The sequence below is a fragment of the Psittacula echo genome, assembly GCF_963264785.1.
Source record: "Psittacula echo genome assembly, chromosome: Z".
Taxonomy (NCBI): domain Eukaryota; kingdom Metazoa; phylum Chordata; class Aves; order Psittaciformes; family Psittacidae; genus Psittacula; species Psittacula echo.
The window spans coordinates 24,159,045-24,185,048 of NC_137742.1; the positions used below are offsets into that span (position 1 = coordinate 24,159,045).

A 26,004-nucleotide genomic window follows, 5' to 3' on the forward strand; every position below is an offset into this window, starting at 1 on the left:
ATAAAGCTTCTGTGGATAATTGGCGTAATACAACTTCCACAACCAAAAATATGAGTTATATTTGCTTACTTGGACTTACAGTGAGGTCATCAAAGCAAGTCTCTGTAAAGCGTGCATTGACTTGTATTTTACTTTGTGCTGAACAAATAATACTTTGAGAGTATAAATTCGAGAAGTCATTGTGAAACTCAATGTAAAAGTAAATAAATATTTTATAAGATGCATGTTAAAGGATTGGACTGTTCATGTATTTTAGTACTTGCCTTTAGCTTTGACAAATAAATAACTTATCATCATAACTTATATATATAAAGCACGTAGGGTATATAATGCTCAGTGAAACTTAGTACTTGATAACGTAAGTTATTCTTCTTTAAATTGCTTAATGAGATGCAGTTCTAACCAGTGCTTTGGTTTTCTGCCCCCAGGCTGATCTTCAGACAAGTTCTCAGCGCTTGAACCTTTCAGCTTCTAGTGCTGCAGTGGCAGAACTTAAACCTGACTGTTGCATTGATGATGTGATCCATCATGAAGTAAAGGAAATAGGAACACACATGTAAGGTTTTAAATTTTTCTACGATTAAATAAGCTTAAATGAAACTGCAGCACATGCATGCTATTCTCTTGCTGCTTTGATATAGGCACAAAATTTATGTAATTCAAATTACTTCTTAAAAATTGTTTCTTTCAGCCTAGTTTGTGCAGTAAGTTACACTACGCAGACAGGAGAGAAGATGTACTTCAGAAAGTTCTTCAAATTTCAGGTATTGCACAAAGTATTCTACTCTACTTTGAATAAGTGGGTGAATCTGAAAAACCTATTTTAAAATATTTGATACTTCAAAAGCACTTTTACTTACTAAAAATCTGTTTTGACTTTTAAAAGTAAGCCCATCTGTTGCTGTAAATTTCACATGAACTGGTAGCTTCTAATTGCTGTATAGTTAAACATTTCAGAAATAATAAATATTACATATTATGATTTTTATTGATTTAATGAGAAAAAAAAATCTACTTTGAAAAAAAACCAAACACAACTTTTTATAGCAGCCAGCATCATGATTATTTTTAAATAGAACAAGAGAACAAGTATTGTTCGCTCCTTGACACATTTTAACCTTTGAGGTTAGATGGTAAAATTCTGATTTTTCTTCTAGTGTGTGTAGCATTTCTTACATTGGAATTTAGTGGCTGGGTGTTTAAAGGAAACTAAGAAAAGAAGTCTAGTATGTTACATCTGACTAATAAGTAATCGGTAGAGTTGAAACCCTTTGTTCCACTTCACAAACTTCAGGACTTGAGATTAGAGTAACTGAAGAAGGCAGGAAATTGTTGTTGTCTGTAGACTAGTTCTGTCAGGAAAGTCCATTTGATTTGTTTATTTTTTAGAGAAATATGCTGAGATTTGGATAGTTGTGGGCTCTTTCTGCCAGAATGAAGGATTCGGTGACGTGCTTTACTGAATACATTTTTAGATACTCTCATGTCTGGCAATGTAGGAGCATTATGTAACTGGGATCTGTATCTTTTGCAAGTTGCAGATGATTTAATTTTGCTCTTTTATAGTATTCTATAGTATTCTCTATACTTCAGAAAAAAAGATTTCAGTCTTTAGAAGGCCAAATTGCCATGCACTGCAAAAGACACCTGACTGCTGTTATTACTTGTGGGCCTTGAAATGGCAGATACTGATTAGTCAAAGGTGTTTCCAGACAATTCTAGGGAAAATCATTTCATATCAATCTTTGTGTTGCACTCTTCTCTGAACTCAGAAACTCTGCAGTGTTTCTTCATCTTTAATGAAGCTGAATTTCATCTTTGTGTGTTTTGTCTTGCCCTTTGGGTAAAACAGTTTCCCTTTCCATTTTTCCAATTTTTGTTCCTCAGGATGTCAGTATTCTGTACCTCCGTCCCCTCTAGGCTTTCTCTAATCACTAAGGTACCCATACACATTTCCAGTTCACATCTCCTTTCCCATCCTTACCTTCGTTATTGCCAGAGCCTTGTTCAACATGTCAGTTTGTCTCCTTTAGTTTCGATATGGAAGCTTTTTTGTGCACATTTTTCAGGGGTCTACATACATATTGTAATTCTTGGTTTTTAGCTTGATCCAGCACAGGCAACTTTAATGTCAAAGTAGGTAAGGCTAGTTATCTGTCACATTTGAAACTCTTCCTTCAAAGAAGGAAGCATAAAAGCTTCTCAAAAAGTACACATACACTTTAACCCATTTTATAAATACTCTCTGATTCATTATGAGAAAAACACTTCACTCAGCAATTTTGGGTGTGGTTTGGTTGGTTTGGTTTTTTGGTTTTTTTTTTTATATGACATGGAGACAACAGCTAGAAAATCAGAGAACAAACAGCAAGAAATGTTACAGAAAACTAAACAAGGTCTTTACAAATGTGAATTGCTGACTGCTAGAGTCTGAGGTGCCACCAACTGCTTTATAACAAAAAAACCCCCACCATCTTCTCTTTGACAGATTCTTAACTTTTTCACTCATGTTTTCTAGGATCTTTTAAGTTGAACTGGTGTTACAGTTAGTTTTAAACAGCTTCTTTCGCAACCATTATATGTAGTTTCGTGCTGAGGTAGAGTGCCTTTTTGTTCCAAAGCTCCCTATGAGTAATTAATACCATTATGTTTATATGAAAAGAAATCATTCTTTCTAGGGTTTGGTTATTGTTTGGATTTGAGTGGAGGATGTGTGTGAACCTCACAATAATTATTCCATTTTTACTTGAATGCCACTTGAAATTTGCTGGAATGAATGGAAAGATTTTCTTTATCAAAGAGAAAAAATACCAGCATTTAGGGGAATTAGTAAAAAGCTCACTGAAGCAAAATATTTGGTGGGAAAAAACACTTCACCAAAAAAAACCTAAATTAAAGTTTATTTCTTTTTTTCTCATTACAGAAGAGATGCTTATGATTACTTGAAAGAGTTGAACATTACACCTGTTATAATGCAAAAATCTCTGTGAAGAGTACTTTTTAATCTTGAATTCTTCAGGGCTAAAAAAATTGTTCACAACTTGAAACTTTTTAGGGGTGTCTCAGGATGCACTGCACTTACATGCAAATGAAAGAAAATTTTCCCTGAATAAAGGGAAATAAATGTCTTCAGCAAGATGCTTGAAATTTGTTTCCTTATAAGTATTATTGAAGATTGTTTCTTTCTGTTATATCAGTGTATATTTATTTCATTTTGAATATGTTAACTGTAATGGCTTTATGTACAAAATTCAAGCACTTAAGAGCCAGTGCTTTATTATCACCTTTCATATCATCAAATTGTTTTCTTTTGCTGATTTATTCTCATGTGATTGAAGTGGTTTATTGTCTTTTTTATTGCTTGTAACAGTTGTGTTTTCTAGAAGAAAGTGAAGCCTAATAATGATTTGTTGCTTGAGCTAATCATATGAATAGTTCTCTGTTTTTAGAGAAGCCCTCAGCAACTTTTGCTGCAAAACACTGACGGACTTGCAAATTGTTCCTGCTCACTCTTGAACGCAAGTGCAGACCACTTCGGGATACAAGATGGATGTAGTGTTGCTTTAAAGACATAGATCTATTTAGTGCACTGGATTTGCCTAGTTTTGAATGAGGCCAGTGCTTAGGTGGAGGAGTATTTGTTTTCAATCTGAGAAAACTGCTTAGCAGCAAAGCAGTCAAGTGTGCAAATAAGAAGCAGCAAGCGTATATGCTGAACTGTGAGGTTTTAGCTGATTGTATCATATATTTCATTATGGACCTGTTTTATGCAAGGTCAAAAAGAAAAATAACACTTCAGTAAAGATCTTGGCACTTATAAACAGTTATGCTGAAGTTGTCTGAGAAACCAATTGTCAATCTGTCTTTTTTCCATTTCATTCAGGTTCTTAAACCACTAGATGTGAAAACCAAATTCTACAATGCTGAGGTGAGAGCTGTGTGTATCTGGGTTTGCTTTGGTGTACTGGGTTTATTACTTCACATTAGGTGGTTAGATTAAATTGAAAGACCTTCTTAAGTACACCTTTCTGAGAAAGATAATCAGTTTTAAAAGGAAAAAATTAGGTGGTGGGTTTATAGCATTTAGTTTAAAAAAACAAATGCTCTTTTGATGAAGGGAGGAAAGAGATGGTGACTACAACAGACATGTCGCACCTTCATGTAATTGCCAATTTTGCATATTTTCCACTTTCCTATAAACTCAAATATTTTCAGTTATTGCTCATATATTTAGGCTGATAGAGTACTTACTGTAAGGGTGATTAATTTTTCATAAAGGAGATAATAATCTACCAGGTTAGGGAAGTGGAAATTATCGAACAGAACGGTCTTACTTATGTTGGGAAAATGTTACTTTTTAGGCTTGTGGCAGTTACACACAGTGCTTCAAAACTAAATGATATTATATGTGCCTCACGTATTTATTTGGGCATACTTAAGTGCTTGGCTGTTTATGAAAAGAATTTTGACTAGAAAGTCTTAGAAATTACATGCAGCGTTCATTTTATTTGTAGACTTACATTCCTTGTCAATGCAAGTGTTACATAGGTTTGTTGTATAAACTTCCACAATATCTCATGACATAAGAAGTTAGGACATTGGTTTCCATCGTTGTTACTTATCTCCTTTGTGACAATGAGCGAGTAGCTTAATTTTGTAAGCACAGTAGTCTATTATTTGCACGAAGTTCAGACTGATACTTGCAGAGTACATTGAGAGCTTCCATTATGAGTATTAAACTTCTTCCATAATCCCTGAAACATGGTCAGCTATTACAGTAGTCATTTGGTTGAAAACCTTCATTAGTATTTTTAAACAGTTTGGAATACCTTAAAAGGTAAAGTGAAGCTGTAGGTGTTTTATGTTGCAGTAGATGGGAAAAAAAAACTAAAGTGTCAGTGAAAGGAGAAGCCAAATGCATGGTATTTTGGCAATTTGAAAAAGAACTTTGTTAAGCTAAGTAGAAAATATCTTGCTTTCCTGTTTGTTCTTAACTCAGCAGATAGATGTGCTATGAATTTGCATATGGAAAAGAGTTGCCAAATTGTTCTAGTTATCTCCATCGCAGCCACACTTGGGGTTCATCATACAAGATTATGGCTGTAGAGATGTGTCAGATATATTTCTATCCTTCCCTGACATCAATAGTGATAAAGAAAACAGTGGGGAAGATTAACAGATACGAATTTCTGCTGTACAAATAAGGATTCCAGATACAAAGATTTGTCGTGTTCAGAATTGTGCAGGAAATTTTCCATAAAGTTTTTCTCTGTGCTGTGAATGAATAGCATGTAAATTATGAGACATCTAATATATAGCCTGTAATTTATTTAAAGGGAGGCTAAATCAAGGCATACGTCGTAAGTTATGTAAATATCATAGTTCTGAGGAAAAGAGAAAAACATTTTCCTAAAAATACCTTGGTACAGGTGTCTAGGCCACAGGCTTCAATCCTGAGGTTGACCAGGCGTGAGATATCCAAGTAGGATTGGAACATAAGCACATACCTCTGGTCAAGTGCTTTATAGAACTAGTATTATCCATAAATGGGAATGTCTGGAAGTGTCTCCTGCTGTGATTTAAGAACAAAAATAATTCTAAGAAACTAAGTAATTCCTGTGGCAACAAATAAAATTGTTTCAGATAGAAAATATGTGGTAGGGGAAAGAGGAACAGATAAATTAAATGTTGCTGTCTCTCCATACTTCATGTATAAATTTTGTTTTGTGCTGAAACACTTCGTAATGAATGGGAATAATGGAAATAAAACCTTTTTAAGGTAAATTGTGGTCAGAAGGTCTGATATAGTTAAAAATATCCTTGCCTTACAAAATTGTTTTACTGACTGGTCTTGATAAGGGACTTAATAGAATTAATATTCAATTAGCCACTGATCCCTCATAATAAAGATCTATTGAGAAGCTTTGGTGTCTGTGTTTGTGGGGACTTTTTTGTTTGTTTTGTTTCATCCCCTCTCCCACTGTGTAAACATTTTTTAAGGCTGCTTTGATGCCTTTGTTCTTCCTGTTCAGGAATTTCTGCAACTCCTATTATCATAGTATCCATATGACTGATTAATTTTTTTCTTTTTTTAAGATTTTGAATTATATTATCTGATCAACTTTCATTTGCCTAGCACACTGATGTAGTACTATTCATATTTGATTTCTTAAAGTATGTAGAGTTCTTCTATGTGTTGTGGCCACAGAAGTCAAATACAATTAGAAAAAAACCAGAAATAAGTCTTTGTTTAGATGCTGTATGTGATATTATATTGCTGTCAAAGCACGAAGAACTTCATCCTGAATAGTAACAAATATTGTTATCCTTGGAAGAAGGGAAAAAAAATGAAATTAGTATGTGTCAGTTATTAGTTAACTAAAGCTCTTCAAAGGTTGACTAACCAGTTAAGCTGTTAACCACTAATATTAGAGATGTGATGCTACCTGTTCATAAAGTCTGGAACTAAAATTATTTTCTGCTGGAAATTATAATCCATAATTTCATTTTTTCTAAGACAAGGAATGACATTGAACCTTGATTTTCTTGCTTGTTGCTTATATTGCAGTAGCATCTAAATCGAGTTGATCACTGAAATTTGTGCATAGAACACATGCCCTGTTGTCTCAACCTGCTGCAGTCCTGAAACTGAATTACCTACCCTGATCTATATAAAATCTCTTGCTGATTCTGGTGTACCTTAGAAAAGGTTCTGGAAAAGGTTCTGTTCCTGCAAACATACATAGGGAGACAAATACACAGACACTTAAGAAAACAAAAGGTGCAATTAAACTCGGGGTTTTTTTAATGATTGATATTCAAAAAAGAGTTTTTCCTGATTATGTTATGTCAGATTTTATTATAAGATACAGTATTGTAGCTTTGCTAGAAAACATTGCCACATTATTTTTATTTTGAGACCTTATACATGTGGATACTTCAAATTATCTGTAAAATCATAAGGACTGTTTTTCTATTTCATGTGCAACCATTGCATGGATTTAAATTCAGGACAAACTTTAAACTTGCTTAAAAACTAACTCTTGTTTTGGGGTCAGTTTGTTCTACCGTATCTTATCTGTGACTTGTGTGCCTTAGGCTCTACTTTGGATTGGTTCTGAAGCAAAGCTAGTAAACCATGTAACCATACTAGCTATAACTTATTAGAAACGTAGTTGTCATCATTGTTTGCATCCATTTTTATTTACGTTTCTGTCTTACTAATGCTATCTTATTTAGATGGTGCAAAAAAATGCAGAAATGCATTTTGTTTGAAAGTTAGCCTCCTTTTTCTTTAACATTTAACCCTAATTTCTCTAATGTGTTCTTTTTTTATTTTCCCATTAGAGTGACCTCAGTTCTGTGGTAATTTTTATTTTTTTATAAATTTGTATGCTTTTTTAATTGCCTATCTGTCTCTGTGCTTGTTGTTGACATTCTTTTAAAAACAATGGAAAAGCAATGTCTATTCTGCATATCACGAACTCATGTTTTCTCATCTTTATGTGTGCAGCTAATCATTTAAATGGTTAGCTCTTTCTTTAATACCCATTGTTGAAACCAAAAGTTGATTATTACAGACTCTTGCTTACGGGGGTCCTCCTGTAAAATACCTTACCAAAATTTGTCTAGAAGCATTGTTTGAAAATGGGAGTTAATCCCTTCTAAAATTTTCCTGCATTTGACCCAGAGAAATGTAAGGTTTACTACAGCACAGCTTATGTAACTTGTGACAGAACTTTTCACATGTAGTTGCTGGAGAACAGTGGGTTTGAGGAGAGAGCAGCAGTTGGATGTTCTTCCTTCCTTTCGCTAGCTGGAAACTGCACTTTCCAACTTTTAACTGCATGTGACAGCTGATGAGTTAGTATGGTACTTCTGCAATCTGATTTCACTGTAAGGTGTGCCTTGTATTTAAGTCAGCTGCATTCATCTGAAGTACTTAAGTATTTATTTGTTTTTAAAATGTAATACTAAACCAATTTAGGAATAACAAAAGACTAACTTGCTTTTTCATTATGCTGCTTGATTTTTCTTATCCCTTTCAAATTAGCTTTTTCTAAATTTCTGGCTATGGTTGCTGCATTGAAAACAACTAAATTTGTAAATGGACACTTTGAGCAATGGATTTATGGGATATAAATCATATCAATTTATGTGACTGTCAGGTGCTAGTAGCAATGATTACTGAGAGCCATGTATTAGTTGGAGTTATTTTCAGCTCCTTCCTCAGGTGTGAGGTCTGTCCGTAACCCATGGAGCTGGCACAGTTTTCATTAATATATATACACATATATATAGTAATATATATATATATGTTATCATCTGGTTTGTGTTTAACATGTTTGTAAGGCACAACAAATACTTCCAGTACCATTCTGTATTTCTCGTAAAGCAATGCCTTTTGAGCCTAAAAATATTTTTACTGTATTGACCCACTTTTATTTTGCAATTCACAAGCAGGACTCCATTTGTATAGTGAAATAATTTATTCACAATGATTAAAAGGAAACTGTAAACTTCCTTCTACCTTCCCTATAAAAATACTTTTTTTTCTATCATAATAAAATACTTCTTCATACTGAATTTATAGAATAGAATATTTCAGTTGGAAGGGATCTACAACAATCATCTAGCCGAACTGCCTGAATCAGTAACTCTTATAAATCAGATTTGGTACACATACACCCTATTTTTTAAATTGGCACTTTTTTTTGTTTTGTTTTTCACTTTCAGGGTCTCATATCTCTAGCAGACTGAGCTTTCCATAATTACTCTGTCCTGAGATTTTAGAGCTGCAAAGTGACGTCACTCATCTGCAATTCCACAGAAGCAGTGATGCAAAACCACCTTTAGTTCTGTGGGTTTTTCAGCTTCTGAAGTTTAACAGTCTGTAGCTTTCATTCCTGTACTAGAATTGGTCTTCATGCCTGTCATCTTCAGGCATTAGTTTCATTTAACAGACATGTCCGTAACAGACATAGGCTGTTTTAAAGGTAAAGCACCAGTTAAATTGTTGGATGCATATAATATTGGTAACTTTGGCACGATGCAGCTGAGTGAGAGATGAGGCTGGTTTTTGCTTTTTAGCCAGTACATCAGTGTTTTGCAATAATCATAAAATCTCAAAGCATGCACCTGAACTATTTTACTTCAGTTAAAGAAAAACAGTCTTACTTTAATTTTTTTTTACACAGCTTAACGCACTAGTAATCTGGCTTGGCATGTTGTTGTGCACTGTAATTCCTTACCACTCTCATTTTTTTCTTTTTTATAATTTGAATTAAAATTTGGGTTGCTATTGAGTTTTGGTGAAAGTCTTGGGAAATGGTGATCTGATGCATTACAAATAAGCAATAGCTAGAACACAGTGAAATTATCCCACATCCATTGTTTGGTGAGATACCTGTTGACTAACACTTTTGCTCCTGTTGTTACTGGGATTAAGGTGTTTTCTTGCATTAATTAATTTGATTTGCAGGCATGAACTAAACACATGTGACTTTATTATTTTTTTTAACAAAAGGATTGTCTACTCTTTTTAATAACACTAATCAGATTTTCATGAACTTGCACTTTTGTTTTTTCCAGACAGATGAAGTGTTTCTGGAAGCTCAGATTCAGAATATCACTACCTCTCCAATGTTTATGGAGAAGGTTTCTTTAGAACCATCTATAATGTACAATGTTGCAGAACTGAACACAGTTAATACAGCAGGGGAAAGGTATGTTCAGATTCATGATATTTTGACTTTGAAACTCTTTGTATTATGGTTTCATGAAATACAAGCATTAGAGTTGGTGAGTTGTCTGAAAGGACTGTACTACTTTGCTTGATTGAAAAATCCAATTCCTGTTATGTACCAAGTAGAAAAGCTGTTATAGTTTTCTTGTATAGAAACTATTCTTAAAACTTTGTAATTCTATCTAGTAGAGAAATCCTCAGCTTAGTCCTCTAATACAAATTATCAGATAATTTGTAACATGGATGACATGGTAACATGAAAACATACTACTTCAGTATCACCTATATAAAATCTAGCCCACATCTGGTTCTGATTTGATCTGTGTGTACATATTTAGGCTTATAGGACCATCTGACTTGTCACTGGTTCCTTCTAGTAGACTGGTAACGGTTTTCAATTGTTCTAATCAAGATCTAGCAAGGCAGCAGTCAAGATGAATCAGTGAATGCCTTTATAGGGTATTAAAATATAAAACAATTGTCATGCTGAAATAAATTGTCATTTAGTATCAGTAAAATACCAAATACCAGAATTGTCTACTGTGTTCAATAAACCATTGTGGATACAAAAGCTTGTAATGCCTGGTTAGAAGTTAACTGTTGCAGCTGCTTTGGGATTTTTTGGAGCAGGTGGTATTCGGGTGCTTCTGCAGTGGGGGCTGAAGTGAAAATTCTCTCTTCTCCTTGTCTGTTGAAGGGTTCGCCTGCAATGTACTGGAGCATTGTCCTTACAAGTGTTTGCAGCTGCTGTTGTGGTTCTTGTCCTGAATGGGAATCTTAGACTCAGGACACTGAGATTTAGTGGGAGGGAACCATATAGCAGAAGGAAAATTACCAGAGTTGTGCTTAAATGCTAAGGTACCCAAGATAGCAGATAATAAATTCAGCAAAATGGATTTCCATTTCCTTTCTGTCTGGCTCAGATGAATAGTTTTTGGGGTTTTTTTTCCACCTTGATCCTTGATGCTATGTAAGTTACAGAATTGTTTTGTGTTGTGGAAAAAAAAATATTCTGTTTTGCCATGAATAAAATATAGACACACACAAAGAGTAAGACTGGTGAGGGATGGGGTAAAAAGGTTGGTTTCCTAAGTCTTCTTAAAAAGAACTTATAATTAAGAACTTGGTTTGCATTTTTTTTCCCCTTTTAGTGAGTCTACTTTTGGCTCAAGAACTTATTTACAACCTATGGATACACGTCAATACTTATACTGCCTAAAACCAAAGCAAGAATTTGCAGAGAAGGCTGGAGTAATAAAAGGTGTAACAGTGATTGGTAAACTAGACATTGTATGGAAAACTAATCTGGGTGAACGAGGAAGGCTGCAAACTAGCCAGCTCCAAAGAATGGTACGTTTAACTTAAGCACCAGTTTAACTTAGCAAGGCAACTTGCTTTCTGGACCTCATACTGAATTCACATGTTTCTGTACATATTTGAGAAAGTTATTTAATATATTTGGCCGGTGAAGTGTGGAAAAAACAGTATTCTGAGGGACTGTAGCAAAACAAAAGTATTCTTGGTCATGTGAGTGGCAACATAATATTGCCTCTTTCTTTTTCACAGCACTGAACAACATAATAGATTGAATTGCCAGAATCAAGTAACTTAAGTAGCAAAATACATTGGGTAGAGTAAAATTAACTTCTTAGCAACAAAGTGACAACTCTTTTAAGTATGCCACCTGTTGACACAGAAGTCTGCTCCCTAATTCATAGAGACATTTTCATTTTGATTAACAGTTTTTGTCTACAGGATAATACTACTTACCTTTAATGTCCACAGTTTTTGAATCTGTTCTATTCTGATTTAGAATTTTTTCATGAATTTTAAGTCATAATTACTAAGTCATAATTACTAGCTTGCTTAAGTCAGCTGCACAGTCTGTCTACTCTAATACCTAAACCTGAATTGCATCTTTTGAATTGAGGATGGCGTAATACAGGAGAGAAGTAAAAAAGCTTTGACAATTGAATCTTAGTCTAAGTTTATAAACCTTGTAACTGGGTTTCTGCCTCTGCTCTGTCTTTCTCCCTGCCCTATAGTCTAGCAAATTAAGCAATTCTGTATGGAAATCACTATGGCTTGGAACTAGGCAAGCAAATTTGGATCCTAGAAATTCATGGCTAAGTTGGTAAAACTTCTCTTTGTTTTTAATTGAGGTGTTAAGTATTTGTATAAGTCCATCAAATTAGAAACTGCCCTTTTTCCTAAGCTTAGTTACTCCTGTTAATTTAAAACTTGTTACTTGCTTTTAAACTAACAAACTATCTCATTTTCAACTGATCTTTCTTATCGCTTCTCTTTAAAGACAGATTTCTCCCTACCTCCTCTCTCTAAATCAGTACTCTCTCATTCGGCATCCCTTCTTGTTGAACCTTTGAGAATCAGACTTGAAACGCTGGTGATTTCACACACTTCCACATTCCAGGATTAGTTTTAGTCATCCATCATTGTTTTGTGTTAGTGATTAATAGAGAAACATGAGCTATTTTGTGAATTTTGAGCAACATTTGCCTTTGGAAAAGCAGCAAACAGGTTTGGGTTTTTCTTCCCCTTTGAGCTGCAGTGCAGTGCCCTCTCACCTTCTTAAGTGCTGTCAGATTATTTCATTTCTAGGCTCCTTTCACCTTCCATCATTCTCCTCCTAATCAATTTACTAGTCTTACAACCATTGTTTCTCCTATAGGTCTGGAATTTTACCTGTACTGTGCCCCTCTGTCATTGTTTGGTTCAGATCAGTAATGCACTTTTGAAACAAGTAACCTGGATAATTTCCTACCATAATTTGGGGGGTTTTGTGGAGCGGTCTTGGAATTCACGATTGCTGTTCTTTTTGGGGGCAATGTTACATGAGGCAAATGCCTGTCCACAGCGTGCCAAGGGTGGTTCACCTGCTCATAGGCATTCAGTCCAGGACTAGACTATGACTAGTCCAAGTAATGTTAACATTATTCTTGAATAGCACAAGCAAGGAATTGTCTAGCTGATTCAATACTCTGAGCAATCTTATTTTTTGGTGAAAACTATGTTCCTCCTTTTGGGGTTATTGTATGGCTTTTACCTCTAGCCATCAGTTCTTGCAGCTATCTCATTGCTAAGGCCAACAGAGACGTACTGGTTTAGGTCTTCTCATCTGCTCTGATCCTTGTTTTGATTTGGTGAATTGCTGCTAATCTTACTCTATAAAATACTGCTTTTATTGCTGGTTGGTTTTGTTGGAGTTTTTTGTTTGTTTCATTTTTTTTTTCTATGTCTCTTAAAAGAAGAACCTAACGTTATGGAGAACTACGCATTGTTTAGGGAACTAGGTATAAATTTTCAAGTAGATTTCTTCCTGTCATCTAACGCAGCTGAAAATGTGTGCCTTTTTCCAGTGCTGGCTAGTTACTTTTCTTTCTTGAAAGGTTCCAAACTGACGCCGATTGACTGGTCTGAAGTCTCCATCAGTTTAACATGCCTTTGATCACACTAACATGCAATTTAATATGCTTTCTAAAATGTCATCTGTCTTCAGTCTGTAATGAACTGTGTCTGGCTATAGCCTGTACCCAGCCTGTCAGTCACTGGCTTTCTGGATTTCTTTGGGTATATCTTTTAATCAAGCTGTAAATGTAACACCCTGTCACATATGTCACAACTAAGTATTGTCAGGCAGGGCAAATTTTTCCCTTGCTTTTTTTTTTACTACCTGTCATTGTGGGTATTGAAAATCTAGTTTTTTAGCTGCATTTTACCATCTTGAATCAGCCATGGTTGGTAGTAACTAGGATATCACATACATGTTAGTTGACAAATGAAATGCGTTCGGCTGTTGACAGAATCAGGTAGTTGACAACTGCTCATATCGTGCATTTCTGATTGGTGGCAGTTAATTACTTTGCCAGAGGCTTGGTGGACTGAAATGACAGGGGAAATGAACAATCTTTCCTTTCTTAGGATGCGGAATAGTGGTGGGTTTATGCAGGAAAACTATACTTACGTTGTTCTTAGTATATTTGTTACCTGCCTACAGGTCTTAGAATGAAGCTGATCTGAAACTGTGTACGGGTATTCAAATTTTAAGGATGTGAACTATCTGAAAAGCTTACTTAGTAGCAAAGACCGTCCTTGTCTAATTAATGGTTAAATCTATCAAGAATGTGATCATCGGTAGTGGGTGGAGCAGTTCTGTGTTCTGCGTAAAAATCAAAAGCACAAAGAGCCAGTCTTCTTTCTTCACGTTCCTTTATTCCAATCTTGTTGCAGTAAATGAAAACTTGAGTAATAAAAACTTCAACTTCACTATCCAGCATCTGAGAATATGCACTCTTGTACCTTCTCAGGCTCCTGGCTATGGCGATGTAAGGCTTTCTCTGGAGACAATACCAGACACCGTAAATTTGGAAGAACCTTTTGACATTACATGTAAAGTAACAAATTGCAGGTAATGATGTCGTGTGATTCTTGTGCTTTTTCCTGAGTGGGTAAGTTGTCACTGTCTTCATCTCATCTTTCCATATTTTCTCCTGCAACAACTCAAACTTGGTCTTTACTATGATTTATAGCAATACGAAACTACTTGAAAGACATTTTTTGGATTACAATGATTTTCAGAAACCCAAAGAAACAAACAAAGTAACACCCCTCCCATCATGATCTGTTAATACTATTTGAACTAGGAGATCGCCAAAAATTTCTAGTAAGAGTAACACGGAACTGGCTGCAGTATTATTTAAGATTGTACTTCATACTTAAATCACAAATCATCTTAGTTCTTATTAGGTAACCTAACAATAAAATGAGTGTTTACATAGGATTTTTTTAATTACAAGTAATTTTATCAGGATAAATAATGCCATTTCTATCCAGTCTGATTTTATGGCTAGTTTTGCATCACTGCTTGAATGCTTGTTCGACATTGTCACTGTAGTCTTTTGTATGTCTCTATTCATGATTTGACTTGATCTGTGTTTACACTAGGCTCTACAGTAGCCCTTTACAGAAGGGATACAAGAGTGACATACACATAAAATGATTCTAAATAGAAGTTGAAGCCAGGGACTAAAGCATGTATCTGTTCTGCAGATACTTCTCATGAAAACCTTGTCCTCCATCCAAAACGTGAGCAGTATTACACTATCCAGTATTGCTAGGTCTGTAGCCGGACACTTGTGTCAGACAAAGCTACATTCAACTGCATTACTGCACATCAGAGTAAATCCTGCTTGATGCCTTATGATTATTTATAAATTCTTGATTAATAGTAACCTGAATAGTAATCAACTTTTACTTGAGTGTTTAGAAAAAGGCCCACAGGTTTATTTTACTTTATTTTATTTATGATTTCCTCTAGCAGTGAAAGGACTATGGATCTGGTTTTAGAAATGTGCAATACAAATTCCATCCACTGGTGTGGAGTTTCAGGAAGGCAACTTGGAAAGCTGCACCCAAGCTCATCCCTCCATCTTGCACTTACATTGCTGTCTTCAGTGCAGGGATTGCAAGTAAGTCTTCTATAGCATAGTTTTGTTATAAAATGGCTGTTTTATAAGCTTCATAATTCTTTCTAATAACAACTCTTGTATATATTTTCCTTTTCTAGAGTGTCTCGGGCTTAAGACTTACAGACACATTTTTGAAGAGAACATACGAGTACGATGATATTGCACAAGTCTGTGTGGTTTCTTCAGAAGTCAAACAAAGCTGAAGAAAAAATTCTGTACAGCTGAAGGGCTTTCTTTTTTTCTTGGTGTTTTAGCAGCTGAATCAAATCGTGTAAAAGCAAAACCAAATCCCTATATATCTCTAAATTTAACTATTGCTTATTTTATTTCTCTGAGCATTTCCTGAACATTCTTACATGTTTCAAAAACATGCATATGCATTCTGTCTACCGAAAATAAAGACTTTGAATCAATTGTAGCTCTAGCAGATTATATTGCATTAACATCACCTCGGGTCAGGGGGTAAGACTGATATGAAACAGTATCACTTTGTACTTATTTTTGTTGTTTTAATTATTTTTAAACTATTTAAACAGGTTTTAAATTGTGATTCTGACAAAACTGCTTCAGTTTTAAGGAACTGGCCTTTTACAGAGAAATTCCTGGAATTCAAACCCCTAAAAAGAAACACTTTTGTGTACTTGGCAGAGCAGTGTATTTGCATGGTACATGCATAACCATAAGAACTAGAGACCAATACAGGGCATGAGATGAAGGAGTGCAGCTGGTACTGCTGAAGCACTAGCAGCTAGAAAGTAGAGTATCAGCCAAAGGATGTGCTGGTTATGGCTTGGTCTTCAGAAAGGAGCAATACAGCAAACCTTGTGCAGAGTTGTGTGTCCCTGCCATACAAGGCATGGCATGAACAGGCATGCTGCTTTGCAATTAGTAGAGAACTGAAACCAAGCAGAACTTGGGGCATTTTATATTGTTAAACTGAGGTGGTGCAAATTATTCTGCCCACCCCACAGGCATTTAAGTGGATTTTTAAGAAAATTAGGAGAAAAAACCCTGCATGGCTGCCCTAGATCAAGTTCTCCAAAGCATATGCAGGAAGGAACTCGGGACCTGGTTAAGCACTGAATTGTATTTTTCCTTGGCTTTGTTTTGACAGAAGACGGAAGCATTTTTGGCTGAAATATATAAGGTCACCTAAAGGTAGACATTTACAGAAAATGGTGACTGGCTTTACTAGTTAACTAGTGTTAAAAGATACTACCCAGTGGCTTGTCATGTTTCTTGGCAACCATACTGGCACATAGCAACCTTACTTTTGACTTATTTCACTTAATTTTATACACAGGAAAGCCTTAAGTATAGAATTAAATTTTAAAACACTGGATAAATTTAGGATCAGCTTACTAAATTGAGAGAATGAGTTAATACAGGAAAGAAAATAAATTAAAACTAGATCTCGCACATTCAAAATATTTATGTTTGCTGCCCCACAGTTTATTTAAGAATGCAATTTACCTGTTACTCTAGGTACATCAACGAATTAGAACAGTAAAACCACAACTATCCAGACAAAAAAAGTAAATAACTTTATTTATAATCTATTTTCAAGTTAAACTGACACAAGTTGAAGGAAATGTAACCGTATGATAACAAGAGGTAGGAGGAGAAATACAGAAACGGTAGCAAAAGGCAATTTGTCTAGTATGACTTTCTGTAGCTCTGAAACTCTGTGAGTCCAAAGCTGCAGACTTGCTACAAAATCAAATGTGCAACTGAAACAGTTTCTAAGCTGAATTTTTCAGTAAGCATCTTTATGATCAGGCATAGTTTAAAGAATATACTTCCATGCAAGCAGGTTACAGGAGTTTACAATTCGAATGCAAGACATTTTCTTCTCTAACAATTATCACACCTATATGCTGATGGAACAGTAATAATATAAAACCAATTCAGTGTTAAATGCATATTTGCTTAGTTGAATGATAAACTGCAGTTGACCTTAAAGCAGTATTTATAGGGAGTGTGGTTTACCACCCAATCTAGCAGGATGAAAAATTTTAGTGCAAAATAAAGTGCAGTTACTACACAGGAAAAGATTTCCTTCCTCACCCTGTGATTAAGACATATTGCATGACTGTGAAACAATCTAGCCTATTAAAGGAAAAATAGACTTTAGTATAAATGATCCCCTTGTTTCTGGTTTCACTGGAAAAGCATGTAATGGCAGCTCCTGTTATTAGTTTCACTGCTTTTCATTTAGGCTATAAAGCCCTTTCTGTTAATATACAAGAAACAGAGAATGTTTACAAGTTAAGTAGTGTGCCAATTGTAGCACATTCCTACAGGGTTAGCTAATGCCATCAATATTTTAATAAATACTCTGGTTACATATTGTCTGTACTGGAGTTAAACCTAAACATGACAATATTGCAGTATGTGAAAAGAAAGTTACCACTCTATAAAGATGATTTCAAGAGTAGTTTTCAGGTAACTAACCAATGCTTCATCCCATTTAACCCTGGGGATAGTTCTCCCATAAATCCAGTAAGCTGTATTTTACTTGACAGTACAACTTCTGCAGCCAGTCTTTGAGTACTATTGTATTTTGCTGTTCTCTATGAACTCTCAAGAGGTTCTTGACACTTTTTTCTGTCTTAAAGTAGAAAGGTAACTGACAGCATGAAGATTGCTGTCACATAGTAAGGATAAATTGAGCGTGAGAGAGACTGCAGTGTTGTCCAGCTCACTCTGGATTTATTGGTGCCCCTTATCAAAGCTAGTAAAACTCACTTTGAGCAGTTGAAAATATGAAAGAGAGCAATAAGAGGAACAGCGAAGTTTACCAGGAGACATGCTAGGAGCAGTGCTTCTCTCCTGACACAACATGCCACTCCAAGTAATGTTTGTACAGTAGTTGTAGCCCACGTACAGCTTCCATGGCTCTTTCTTGTAAATGGTATCCTGTCCTATTATTGTAAGAGAACTTAGGTAGCAGTTTTCTTGAATGGATTAGATTCAGGATCTGAACAACCTCTGAAAAAAAGATGCCGTCAGAGATTCTCTTTGTCATCAGATGTTAATTCAGAAGTGTTACTTGGAAATGTTTTTTTAATATAAAGCTTAAGTATCTCTACAGCCTCAAAAAGGCAAGTATGGAAACTTAGAGAATTTAAAGAAGCAGCATTTTAATGCTGTGTATAGGCAAGTTCTACTGAATAAAGTATGCAATGTGTTAAAGTTGTTTTAGTTGCTGTATTAAGCTTTACCTCTTAATTCAACAGATGGCAATATAGATTTCCTAGTTCTTTGTTTACTCCAATTCTTTTAATTTCTCCTTGGATCCAGCTGCGTTTCCACCCCTCTCCCTGTTTTAATAGGGGAAGACTCATAAAGTAGATGCACAACTATCATTTCCTCAAGTGAAGCACAACTCCAAATTTTGCATTTGTTCCTACTTGAGGTGCTCTTTTTTGACCGCAAGATGAATCTGACACAAAGTCTGAGGTCCAGAAGTTCCTGTGTATTTCTCTATTTGAGAGTCTAATGTTAATCCTCCACATACCTTCTCCAGTCTATCCAGCCAGCAGATATCACCCTGTCTTAGAAATCGAAGCAGGCTTCTCAAATTAGTTTTGATATACAAAGAGGAAAATGTGAGAGTTGAGAACCTCCCTGGAGTAAAAACAAACCTACATTGTACCAGAAAGCTGTGTAAACAGTAAGCAGCATAAAAAAGTTAACATAATAAAAATACAGAAAAGCAGTGGTCTCTGAAAGAGTAAGATTAACTGAGCAAGAAAAGCCAGGGTAGGAACAGAAATGCTATAGAGTGGAAAAATCTCTACCTTGGCCATATAACCATCACTTTAACATAGATACATGTAACGAAACTTAAAAAAAAAAAAAAAATTAAAAAATTATTGTTTAAGCCAGTGACTTACCACACAAGAATAGAAAGAGAATCCTTTCTAAGGCAAATTATTTTTTATAAATTTTCAGTATTACTTATTTGTACAGTCACAGGATCTGTTTTAGCTTATTACAGTTATGAATTTTAAGCTTATGTTAAATACTGCATACATATAGAATGTAATACAGTTTGCCATGCGTAAGAAAATAGTGCCATAATGCTGACCTCCAGGGCTGCCATCATGATCTGAAGGTATACATGGCAGTAGAAAAGCCTTGAACTTCTTAATACTATTTCCTTTCCCAAACCAAGTTCCATCTTGGTTCCTGTGTATTATCTTGCTCAGGACTAGTGTCTTCTCAACAATTTGTGGTACTCCTTTGTATGCAACCATCCTCCGCCCTCCCGCCCAGTGAAGCTGAAAAATATTTCATGTTACTAGTGACAGCCCCTCCACAGGCTTAAAGAAACAGACTGTTCAAGCATTAGTTTTAAGTGTACTCTATACTCCAACACCGATTTATGCTCATTATAAAGGGCGTATCAGATGGGCCTACTATTTCCATGTTTGACAGAAGTACAGCCATAATGATTTTTACCTAAGAATAACGTGCCTTTTACAGCAGGATTTTAGAATTAAGCTGTTATGCAAGATCAGCCCATTACAAAACTCCTCACTCAATAGCCCTGGAGATCAATCTAATGCACATACTGAAAATGACTTGTACTTAGGGATTTTAATAAACCACCTATTAGTGTATTAATTTGAAGGAGTTAACTAACATAAATGATATGTTCCAAGTTATGTGCAATAGATCTGTTTAACAGATTTATTCTTGTTTGCAAACACGCACAAAGAATTTTCTGTCTTCTATTCAAGCAGAAGAGTTACAATGGTGCTTTTTCTACTAACTATGGTACGCATTTTGGGGTTATATACCATTCCAATTCACATGCCTCCTTTAAGTCAGGAATGCTCTTCAGTGCTGCCACTGAAAGATCTGCTCCGGACGTGATTTCTCAGTTGCTCTATGAGCTCTGGATTCTGTTGCTGTATCTGTTGTGCAAACTGCTGCCCCCTGTGTTGAACAGTTTTAAGTAAAATCAAGTGAAAAAAAATGACAAGCAGCATTTTTAAGAAAACTGAACATCCCAATATAACTGAAAGGTATATTATATTAAAGTTAAGACTGAAGGTAACTTGCTGTATAGTCTCAACCAAGGTATTATGACTTTATATCTAGTAAAAGTCTCTGCAAACAGGATTATCATCAGATCTTCATTCTTTCAGACTATTGCTGCTACTTGATGTAATGGAGGAGAAAGCAAAAACTAAAATTTTGCAATCAATCTGCTCCAGTGATTTGCTCCCTTCTTTTTGTGAGGCTGTTTAAGATAACTGCTCTTGCAGGTGAAGCACAACCTTGTATTAGTTTTTCCAAAAACGCAGCGTGTGGCTGCCAATGCATACTTGTGAGCAGGACTTCGTTAGTTGACAGCAAGCATACAGTTACACCTTTAATGTCCTGTATGACTGAAGTAATGACAGATCCATCTCTGTAACACCTCTAGCTTAAGAGTTAAATTAATAGGTGACATAAATTTTATGTAAAATATAACCATAACACAGGTTTAGTAGAAAAGGCAATATACTACTTTATGAAGAGCTTGGCATGGCTTCTCTCTAACTTTTTTATTTTTGGCCTGAAGGGGCAAAAATTAAAAATACTTCGAAATAGGCTAGAATAAAGTAAAACTGTATGCACTTTAAGAGGCCTTTCCTATAAGCAAATGGAATTTTTGTGCAGACTCTTCCAGACGGATTATTGTTACAATATAAAAGCCTTGGGGCCCTGGTTTTTGTAAAAGCTACTCATACCAAGTTTTCTGAAGCCTTCCTAGTCTAAACACAGGGATGCAAGTGCAGCACTTGTTGCAACCTATACAAAGTAAATCTGTAGCTTTTCAAACTAGTGTTTGGGATATCAGGTAGTAGATCAATCAACACAATTTAAAAGCATGTGTAGGAGTACTTCAAGATTTAAGGGAGCACTTTTAGTAAGTGGCATCTAGAAACTAAACAGTGTAGGAGAACCAGAAAGTGAAACTGAGCACACAGTTCAGTCATTCCAACTAATGGAATGATACATATAGAGCAAACGAAAAAGATAGTGGAAATTACATCTTTTAAGTTCTCAGTTTTAATAATAATCAGACATACAATGGTGACAGACCACAGTATAATTGGCTTGACACTATCCCTTTTAAATAGATGTTACACAACAATGCTTCTACAAATGTAACAGCTAAAAACTATGCAGTTCTTACTTACGCGTGTATCAGGCTGGACAAATCCGACAGGCCACCAACACCTGCAGCAGGGCCACCAATGGCGTTCGACATCATCCCTGACATTCTGGAACAGTTAGCAGAGTGTTGCCATTAGGGTATGCAGGGACGTGTGTGCACGTCTACGAGGGTATGATATAATAGGCATCACAGAAACATGGTGGGATGGCTCCTACAACTGGAGTGTTGAAATGGAAGGTTACAGGCTCTTTAGAAAAGACAAGCCCGGCAGGCGGGGAGGGGGAGTGGCTATTTATGTTAGGGATAGGCTGGAGAGTATGAAACTCTGTCTGGGGACGGGTGATCAGTTAACAGAGAGTTTGTGGGTCAGGGTTAAAGGGAGAACAGCGATGGGAGACAACACTGTGGGGATCTGTTACAGACCACCTGATCAAGAGGAATCTGTGGATGAAGAACTCTACAGACAGATAGGAACAGCCTCACGCTCACAGGCCCTTGTTCTCATGGGGACTTCAACCACCCTGTTATCTGTTGGAGGGATGGTATGGCCCGGCACAAGCAATCCAGGAAGTTCCTCAATTGTGTGGAAGACAACTTCCTTCTGCAAGTAATAGAGGAGCCGACAAGGAGAAGTGCCGTGCTTGACCTCGTGCTCACCAACAGGGAAGGGCTGGTTGGAAATGGGCTGCTTGGTAGCAGCGATCATGAGATGGTTGAGTTTGAGATCCTCAGGACAATGAGAAGAGTGTGCAGCAAGCTCACTGCCCTGGACTTCAAGAGAGCAGACTTTGGCCTCTTCAGGAACCTGCTTAGTAAGGTTCCATGGGATATAGCCCTAGAGGGCAGGGGAGCCCAAGACTGTTGGTTAATATTCAAGGATCACCTGCTACAAGCTCAGGAGTGTTGCGTCCCAACTAGAAGGAAGTGCAGCAAGAGGGCCAGGAGACCTCCTTGGATGGATAAGGAGCTGCTGAGGAAACTTAAAAGGGGAAAAAAGGTGAAAGCAGGGAGAGGTGGCCTGGGAAAAATAGAGGGATGTTGTCTGGGAAGCTAGGGACCAGGTTAGGAAAGCTAAGGCCCAGTTAGAATTAAACTTGGCTAGGGATGTTAAGGATGACAGGAAGGGATTCTACAGCTACACTGCAAATAAAAGACAGACTAGGGACAACGTGGGCCCCCTCCAGAAGCTATCAGGAGAACTGGCTACCCTGGATTTGGAGAAGGCTGAGGTTCTTAATGACTTCTTTCCCTCAGTCTTCACTGGCAAGTGCTCTGAGCACACCACCCACGTCTTGGAAGGCGAACGCAGGGACTGTGAGAATGAAGACCTTAGGCCCACTGTAGGAGAGGATCAGGTTCGAGACCATCTTAAAAACCTAAACGTGCACAAGTCCATGGGACCTGATGAAATCCATCCGCGGGTCCTGAAGGAGCTGGCGAATGAAGTTGCTAAGCCACTGGCCATCATATTTGAAAAATCATGGCAGTCAGGTGAAGTTCCCGACGACTGGAAAAAGGGAAATATAACCCCCATTTTCAAGAAGGGGAAAATGGATGACCCGGGGAATTACACACCAGTCAGTCTCACCTCTGTGCCTGGCAAAATCTTGGAGCAGATTCTCCTGGAAGCATGCTAAGGCACATGAAAAACAAGGAGGTGCTTGGTGACAGCCAGCATGGCTTCACTAAGGGGAAATCCTGCCTGACCAATTTGGTGGCCTTCTATGATGGGGCTATGGAACTGATGGACGGAGGTAGAGCAGTTGATGTCATCTACCTGGACTTGTGCAAAGCATTCGACACTGTCCCACATGACATCCTTGTCTCTAAATTGGAGAGACATCAATTTGATGGGTGGACCACTCAGTGGGTAAAGAGCTGGCTGGATGGCCGCACGCAAAGAGTTGTGGTCAATGGCTCGATGTCCAGCTGGAGACCAGTAACGAGTGGTGTCTCTCAGGGATCGGTGTTGGGACCGGTCTTGTTCAACATCTTTGTCGGTGACACGGACAGTGGGATTGAGTGCGCCCTCAGCAAGTTTGCTGATGACACCAAGCTGTGTGATTCAGTTGATACCCTGGAGGGAAGGGATGCCGTCCAGAGGGACCTTGACACACTTGTGAGGTGGGCTGATGCCAACCTTACGAAGTTTAACCACACCAAGTGCAAGGTCCTACACCTGGGTCGGAGCAATCCCAGGCATGGCTACAGGTTGGGCAGAGAAGAGATTCAGAGCAGCCCTGTAGAGAAGGACATGGGGGTGTTGGTCGACGAGAAAACGAACATGAGCCAGCTTCAGTGTGCACTCGCAGCCCAGAAAGCCAACTGTATCCTGGCCTGCATCAAAAGGAATGTGACCAGCAGGTCGAAGGAGGTGATCTTGCCCCTCTACTCTGCCCTCATGAGACCTCACTTGGAGTATTGTGTGCAGTTCTGGTGTCCTCAACATAAAAAGGACATGGAACTGTTGGAACAAGTCCAGAGGAGGGCCACGAGGATGATCAGGGACTGGAGCACCTCCCGTATGGAGACAGGCTGAGAAAGTTGGGGCTGTTCAGCCTGGAGAAGAGAAGGCTGCGTGGAGACCTCATAGCAGCCTTCCAGTATCTGAAGGGGGCCTACAAGGATGATGGGGAGGGACTATTCATCAGGGACTGTAGTGACAGGACAAGGGGTAACGGGTGCAGCCTTAAATAGGGTAAGTTTAGATTGGATATAAGGAAGAAATTCTTTACTGTAAGGGTCGTGAGGCACTGGAATGGGTTGCCCAGGGAGGTTGTGAATGCTCCATCCTTGGCGGTGTTCAAGGCCAGGTTGGATGAGGCCTTGGCTGGCATGGTTTAGTGTGAGGTGTCCCTGCCCATGGCAGGGGCGTGGAAGTAGATGATCTTAAGGTCCTTTCCAATGCTAACTATTCTATGATTCTATGACCTTTACAGTAAACAATAAATCACAGTTCTTGTTTTAATTGCTCAGAGGAAATAAGCTGCAAGAGGAGGAATCTGCAGTAGTTTATTTATGGTAAGCAAAAATAAAAATTAATTTTTATCCACCTTTTATTAATTCAAACCCCTAAAAACCTTTATTTTAATAGTACTCCGTTTTAGTACTTACAGTTGTTGAACTTGAGGATTCTGCATTAAGCTTGCTGCCTGGAATAGACAACACATAGCTGAAATTATGACACATATACTACTTAGGTATCACTGAGGAAAATAAGGGAATAAAAAAAACAACCAGGAAACATGCTGTATTCTATGTTCTATTACACAATTAAGCTAAGTTTATATACATAGAGATGTACAGTCCCCAGCAAAAAAATCATCAGAGGGATGTATTTCAAGGACAGAAAGCTGAGACAATTTGTTAAATTAGATAAAAAAATAGTTGTTAGAGATTCAGACATAAAAATACAGCAAGATGACATTAATATAAAAAGCCTGTACCAAAAAATGGAAAAAAAAAAATAAATTTCAAGGACAAAAGTTTGCTGGTGTTTTTTGGAGAAAGATCTGTATTGTATTTCTGTATTTTGTTAATTCTCAGCCTGGATAAATCAGTTTTACAATGACTGTTGCTACTGGGTATAAATTGTTAAGATTACAGGCACAAAATACCACAGAATAAACCAGAGTGTGAATCTTTTTCATAGCATGGTTTTGTGGTAACATATCTTCTACAATAATTGTAGTAAGCATGAGGTTATTTAAATTTCTCATTCATAAGATACCTCAAAAAATTATACTGTGTTTACCACAGTGTAAGGGTGTATATGGACAGATACTATGGAATAAACCAGGTCATGTTTCAAAGTTAATAACCTAGTTCGTCCAGAAATCAGTGTTTGTATGAATACAAGACAAACAGGCACAATGCAGTGTCTGCTTATTCACTCTCTTATCAAAGATACTACAAACCCCAAATATATGCAATATTCATTTTATTGATCAGTATCTCTATACATGTAATCTATATCAAAAGTAAATCAACTGTTATTCTTGAGTTTAGAGTTGGATATAAAATGCCAAATACAGGTCAATTCTGTAATATAGGAATTTTTTTTTCCTTTGTTCCATCAGCAACAGTCTGATCTAGGTTAGGGGACCCAAGAATGTAAAGCAGAAGTAACTTTGTTACAGTCAGAGAATGAGTTAATTTTTTTCCTTAAACGAAAAACTACATCACACAAAACTAATTCATTCATTCCTAGGAGAATGCCCTGTGTTCTCTTCACTGGAAATGATGTAAGAAAATATTTTCCCATAGTTTCCCCAAGTTTCTCCATATTGAAGAGCACATCTTTGACTCTATAAACAGATGCAGACTGTCTTAGTAGCTCAAGTAGTTGTCGAAGTGTTACACAGAATTCCAGTGCTATTTAACCACTAATGTCAGAGAACTCACCCACTTCTTCCTTGCCTACCATCAATATTAGTTGGACCATTGTATCGGATTAGATGTATCTCCCTCTTGCATGCAGTGCACTTCCATACAGAAGCATTGGTTGACATGTCCTGTCCTAATAAAACTACCAGAGGGGCAGGAACTACTTGGGGACAAAACCACAATTTGCTAATGTACTACATACACCGTAG

The 26,004-nt window shown here is 37.0% G+C and overlaps 3 protein-coding genes across 8 annotated transcripts in view; 1 reads left to right on the top strand and 2 right to left on the bottom strand.

Annotated features, from left to right (window-relative positions):
* TRAPPC13 (trafficking protein particle complex subunit 13) overlaps positions 1 to 15,572 on the top strand; it is a 28,350-nt gene extending 12,778 nt beyond the window's left edge. The window contains exons 5-13 of one of the 5 annotated variants that reach the window (XM_080636565.1): positions 429 to 556; positions 692 to 764; positions 3,884 to 3,928; positions 7,348 to 7,365; positions 9,592 to 9,725; positions 10,897 to 11,095; positions 14,071 to 14,171; positions 15,081 to 15,231; positions 15,330 to 15,572. In XM_080636565.1, coding sequence (XP_080492691.1) covers positions 429 to 556; positions 692 to 764; positions 3,884 to 3,928; positions 7,348 to 7,365; positions 9,592 to 9,725; positions 10,897 to 11,095; positions 14,071 to 14,171; positions 15,081 to 15,231; positions 15,330 to 15,434 — 954 coding nt within the window. In that variant the 3' untranslated portion in view covers positions 15,435 to 15,572. The remainder of the gene's footprint in view (positions 1 to 428; positions 557 to 691; positions 765 to 3,883; positions 3,929 to 7,347; positions 7,366 to 9,591; positions 9,726 to 10,896; positions 11,096 to 14,070; positions 14,172 to 15,080; positions 15,232 to 15,329) is intronic. The other 4 variants (XM_080636567.1, XM_080636566.1, XM_080636568.1 and 1 more) reach the window with 4 other exon arrangements.
* Positions 1 to 26,004, bottom strand: part of CENPK (centromere protein K) — a 139,719-nt gene that overhangs the window by 84,801 nt on the left and 28,914 nt on the right. The gene's annotated exons all lie outside the window — the stretch shown is intronic.
* SGTB (small glutamine rich tetratricopeptide repeat co-chaperone beta) overlaps positions 16,753 to 26,004 on the bottom strand; it is a 28,638-nt gene continuing 19,386 nt past the window's right edge. For both annotated transcript variants that reach the window (XM_080638409.1, XM_080638408.1), the window contains exons 9-11: positions 24,524 to 24,561; positions 21,432 to 21,515; positions 16,753 to 20,178 (exon numbers count right to left, since the gene is read on the bottom strand). In XM_080638409.1, the coding sequence (XP_080494535.1) occupies positions 20,067 to 20,178; positions 21,432 to 21,515; positions 24,524 to 24,561 (234 nt within the window). In that variant the 3' untranslated portion in view covers positions 16,753 to 20,066. The remainder of the gene's footprint in view (positions 20,179 to 21,431; positions 21,516 to 24,523; positions 24,562 to 26,004) is intronic.